Source organism: Hypanus sabinus, chromosome 13, assembly GCF_030144855.1.
Source record: "Hypanus sabinus isolate sHypSab1 chromosome 13, sHypSab1.hap1, whole genome shotgun sequence".
In the NCBI taxonomy this organism is placed as follows: Eukaryota; Metazoa; Chordata; class Chondrichthyes; order Myliobatiformes; family Dasyatidae; genus Hypanus; species Hypanus sabinus.
In genome coordinates this window covers 92,563,091-92,567,954 of record NC_082718.1, presented here as the reverse complement: position 1 = coordinate 92,567,954, position 4,864 = coordinate 92,563,091, and the positions used below count along the sequence as shown (strand labels likewise).

The window sequence follows — 4,864 nt, the reverse complement described above, 5'->3', positions numbered from 1 at the left end:
GGGGACTACGAACATACAGTCGGTCGCCTCTTTATTAGGTCGAGGGTTTACCTAATAAAGGGGCCACTGAGTGTACTGTAACCTGTGATCAAATCCTCAACGTGTGTGCAGCAGCTGTTTCTAGGCTATTATTCGTGAGTGGGAACGTGAATGATGCCAACGTTCATTCTGGATCTGGCAGCTAACAGGGCAGCTGAAATCGGGGCCTTACTGAGAACGTAAGGGCACACTTCCACTCGGACCATTTGGGATTGCTTTTAGTTTAACACCACATACTCTGGATGGGAAGGGAGGGAGTCAGTCTGAGTGAAGAAATGGAATGAGGAATTGCTCCTAATAAGGGTAAAGAGCTGATGATGAAAGAAGGTGCGTACTTTATAGTGAGGCTTGCCACAGTTCCATTTGTGTGACAAAGTGCAAGTTCAGTGTGGTTTATGGCAACTAACAACTTCAAACAAACTCATTCGACGAAGACCAGCTTGTTCAACTTCGAATGAGTTCGCTCCGCTCTGAAACATCTTGACTGCGCGGCCGCTTTTTTGTACAATGGCGAACTCGACCCCGGAATGTGCTCCTGGTGAAGATGTTAACTCGTCCTACAACCCGCCCGTAATTATCGTCACATTCATCCTCGGGATTGTTGGAAATACGGTTGCCTTGTGGATCTTTTGTGCTCATATGAAGTCCCGGAAACCGAATATTGTGTATTCACTGAATCTGATGATTGCGGACACTCTGTTAATGTGCTGTCTCCCCTTCCGAGCTGATTATTTTCTCCGACAGAAGGACTGGAGTTTTGGTGAAGGACTGTGTCGACTGAACATATTCATGATTTCCCTGAACCGGATTGGCAGCGTCTTTTTCCTCATGGTTATTGCGATCGATCGTTACCTTATGGTGGTTCATCCGCTCCACAAAGTAAACAAGATCACTACAAGGTGTGCGGTGATGATAGCCGGCGGTCTGTGGATTGTAGAGGTGGCTATTTGTTTGCACTTGCTGATAGACAAACATGATTTCAAACAACACAACGTGAGAAACTGTGAGCCTTTCAGCATTAACAAGGCTCTGAGTCCCACAGCAGTTTGGACAGACTTTATTTTTATATTCTTTAAGTTTCTTTTGCCAGTTTCAGTTATCCTCTTCTCTACGTCCTCCATCATCTGGAGGTTACGGCAGATGGAAGCTGGAATGCGGGCCAAATATAAGCGAACTGTGAAACTTGTGACAGCCGTGGCTGCAGTTTTTGTCATTTGCTTCTTGCCCACCAGTGTTGCTGTGGTCGCGGTTTTGGTCACTAAGCTAAGAAGACCCTTCGACTGCAAGTTGTATCACACAGCAGTGAATATCTTTTACAATACGCTGTTTATAACGTATCTGAACAGTGTGGTCGATCCCATTGTTTACTATTTTTCTACTTCGCAGTTTCAACATGCTTTCGAGAAGGCTCTACATGATCTTAATTTAAGCTCTTCCAGATCAGCCACTGAACCCGGAACATCCAGGGAGGAGCAGACTGTGGATCAGCAAACGAGCTCTGTAACAGCTTTCTGATCGCTCCGGGTCCGCGTGAACTAGATGCCCTCAAAGCAAAGCTGATTCATGCGCCCGAAAGCAGAAAATGATCAAATGGTAATATTTTTCTGGAGGGTAAGTTGATCTGAACGAACAAGTTCCGTAATACACTTCCCTTTCTGTAAAGGAGAGATTGCATCTCATCTACAAAACTACGTTTATTTCAGAGCTTGTTCGTTAAGAAATTCTTCCTTTCTTTAAAGCAGTTACCCCAATTTTTTTATGCCTTGGGGCGTTACAATTATCTGAGGGGTCGGTGGACCACAGGTTGGAAATCCTGGTTTTAATGGAAGGGTTGTATGTTATGTATGGGTATTTAGGATTTCCTCTTTCCATAGAAGCAACCGCTTCCTCAGATGAATTCAACCTGCGTGTCTCCATTGTAGCTAGCTTCTACCCGTTATAGTGGGCCAATCTCAGGTTGACTGACTGCCCATCAGTATCTGCAGTAATCTATTCATCCAAGAACAACCCTACCTATGGACTTTCTGTCAGAAGGAAAGTGATGTTAGGAGTTGCTGGGATGGTGCCAAACTGCATGCACCCAGAGGGTGGCTAATCTGTGGAATTCTTTGCCACGGATGACTGTAGAGGGCGTCAGCCGAATTACGTCCTCGATCAGTTGTACTTTCTTAGCATTACTACACGACTAAAGAAGCTATTCTTCGAGGAGCCAGAGAGGAACGGAAATTACTCTTTAATTCAACAGACATTCGTATAGTTGAAGATTATCCCCCCGAAATCTTTGCCGAAAGAAAGAAATATTGAGAAGTTATGAGTGAAATGTATAAATTAGATTTAAATCCCTCCCTTCGCTTTCCAGCAAAGCTGATAATTTTCCGTGAAAAATCTCAACCATTGAGAATCTACTCTCCTCACAAGGGATGAGAGTATATTAAAAAGTTTAAAGTTAAGCCTACTGAATAAAATATTAAAGATATATCGATTATTCAATAGCCAATTTTGAAGTATCTGTTATATGAGTTGTTTATGGGGCTTTTGAGTTAAGTACATGTTATACCTTTTCACTCTCTGGTAGTCTCTCTGGTGGTAGATGTAATTCTGTTTTTTACCTTAATTAATACATATATAACTGTTTTGTAGGGAACGTTTATAGTATTGTACTTTAGTGGTCCGTGTAGGAGCTGTTGTGTATTAATCTTTGTATTTTTTTTATTTGTTTCAATACGTATAGTTTTAGGTCTGTTATGTACATATATTCATTTATTTTTCTTTTTCGAGAGAAAGAATATACTTTGTAACAATATTTACTCGGATTTATTCTTTCTTTTGAATATGTGTTTAAGCTACTTTAGCTGATTCTAAGATGGCCGTGGTTGATTATGTTTTTATTAATGTTAGACACAACATTATAGTAGTTGAATTCTGTTTGTGCCTTTTATTATAGCTATTTTCCGTGGGATTTCTGTTTTTTTTATATATGGAGCTGCAAGTTGGAGAACAGGGTCAAAGTTGATTAGTTAGCATGTGACCAGCCTATTGGCTTCTTCCTTTCTATCTATTGGACGGGGGGAGGGGGCAGGGGTCTATTACAGTCGGTATTTTTTTCTTGATTGGGCAGTTCTTTTGATGGATTTCTCTATCGTAAATGTGTCACCCCTTCCGTTTGTACCCGCGACTTTGGTTTAATCTGTACTTAAGTAACATTTCTTTTATATAATATTAAACTCAATTTTAAACATGGATGTTAATAAAATTAATATAATATCTTGGAATTGGAACAGTGTCAATCATCCCATTAAGCTTAAAAAGATTTTTAAGAAATTAAACACACAATGCTGATACTATTTTTGCGCAAGAAAATCATATACGAAAACAGGATGGGGATAGATTTTTTCGCTTTTGGAAAGGTTCTCTTTTTCCCTCACTGCCGGATAGTAAAACAAGAGGCGTTTCTATATTACTTAGTCTCAAAACCCTTTTTGTACACCTTAATACTACTACTGATTTGATTGGAAGATATTTAATTGTTACTGGTTTATTATGCGAGTAAAAGGTAACTCTGGTGAGTGTATACGCACCTAATGTAGATAATTCTGATTTTTTAACGAAACTTTTTTCAGTGTTCCCGAATCTCAATGAATATAAACTGATCATGGGTGGTGACTTTAACTGTTGCTTAAATCCTGCGATTGACAGGTCATCAACCAATCCGTCGCGTCCTAATAAGGCGGCAGCTTATATTAACTCTTTTTTATTAGAATATGGCCTTGTTGATATTTGGAGATATAAACACCCGAATGATAAAGATTTCTCCTTTTTTTCACACGTCCATCACAAATATTCTCGAATTGATTACTTTTTTTTAGATACACGTCTGTTGTACTCCGTTGCTGAATGTGCGTATGACAGCATTGCGCTTTCAGATCACGCGCCTTTAAAGTTAACCTTTAAGCTCCCGGATAGAGTTTTGAAAATCTCACAGTGGAGACTGAAGTCCGTTTTGTTACGGGATCCAGCATTTGTTAATTTTATTAAGGAGCAAATTTCTATATTGTTTGAATTTAATACAACGGAAGGAATGTCAAATCTGCTTATATGGGACACCTTGAAATCTTTTTGAGGGGACAGATAATCTCATATTCAGCAGCCTTGAGAAAGAAAACGAAAGCGGAATTGTCAGTGCTTATTAATAAAATTAAACAGATAGATAAAGCGTATTCAGTTAAACCTACTGAAGACCTATATAAAGAAAGGGTCGAACTTCAATCACAGTATGATTTAGTTCTGACCGTTCCCATTGAACAGCAAATTTTTAAATCTAAAAGTTTATTTTATATACATGGGGAAAAATCTGCTAAACTTTTAGCGGGTCAGTTAAAGGCTGGGATGATCAGAAGACAGATTTTAAAAATTCGCCGACCAGATAGAAAAGAATCTTTAGATCCTTATGAAATTAATAAGATATTTATGGACTTTTATTCTAATGTTTATAAATCTGAATTCTCTGATATTAATATTACTATGAATAGATTTTTGCAAAGGTTAAACATACCTCAAATTTTGATTCCAGATGCTGATATGTTAGATGCACCTATTAAATAAGAGGAGATAGCCAAGGCTATATCCTCTATGCAATTAGGTAAAGCTCCGGGATCTGATGGTTATACGGTAGAATTTTATAAGATCTTTCACGAAACGCTTATAACGCATCTTCATCAAACGTTCACTGATTCGACATCTTCCGGGAACCTTCCTAAAACTTTTTATGAAGCACTAATTTCATTGATTCCACAAAAAGGGAAAGACCCACTGGAATGAGTATCCA

The 4,864-nt window shown here is 38.9% G+C and overlaps 1 protein-coding gene across 1 annotated transcript; it reads left to right on the top strand.

Annotated features, from left to right (window-relative positions):
• Positions 1-546: 546 nt before the first annotated feature.
• LOC132403393 (hydroxycarboxylic acid receptor 2-like) lies at positions 547-1,554 on the top strand. The gene has a single exon (XM_059986804.1). It carries the CDS (start codon positions 547-549, stop codon positions 1,552-1,554), a length of 1,008 nt encoding a protein of 335 aa, XP_059842787.1.
• Positions 1,555-4,864: the final 3,310 nt, after the last annotated feature.

What these genes read in the sequence shown, in the direction of transcription:
- LOC132403393 (XM_059986804.1), top strand. Translation starts at nt 547, where the DNA reads ATGGCGAACTCGACCCCGGAATGTGCTCCTGGTGAAGATGTTAACTCG.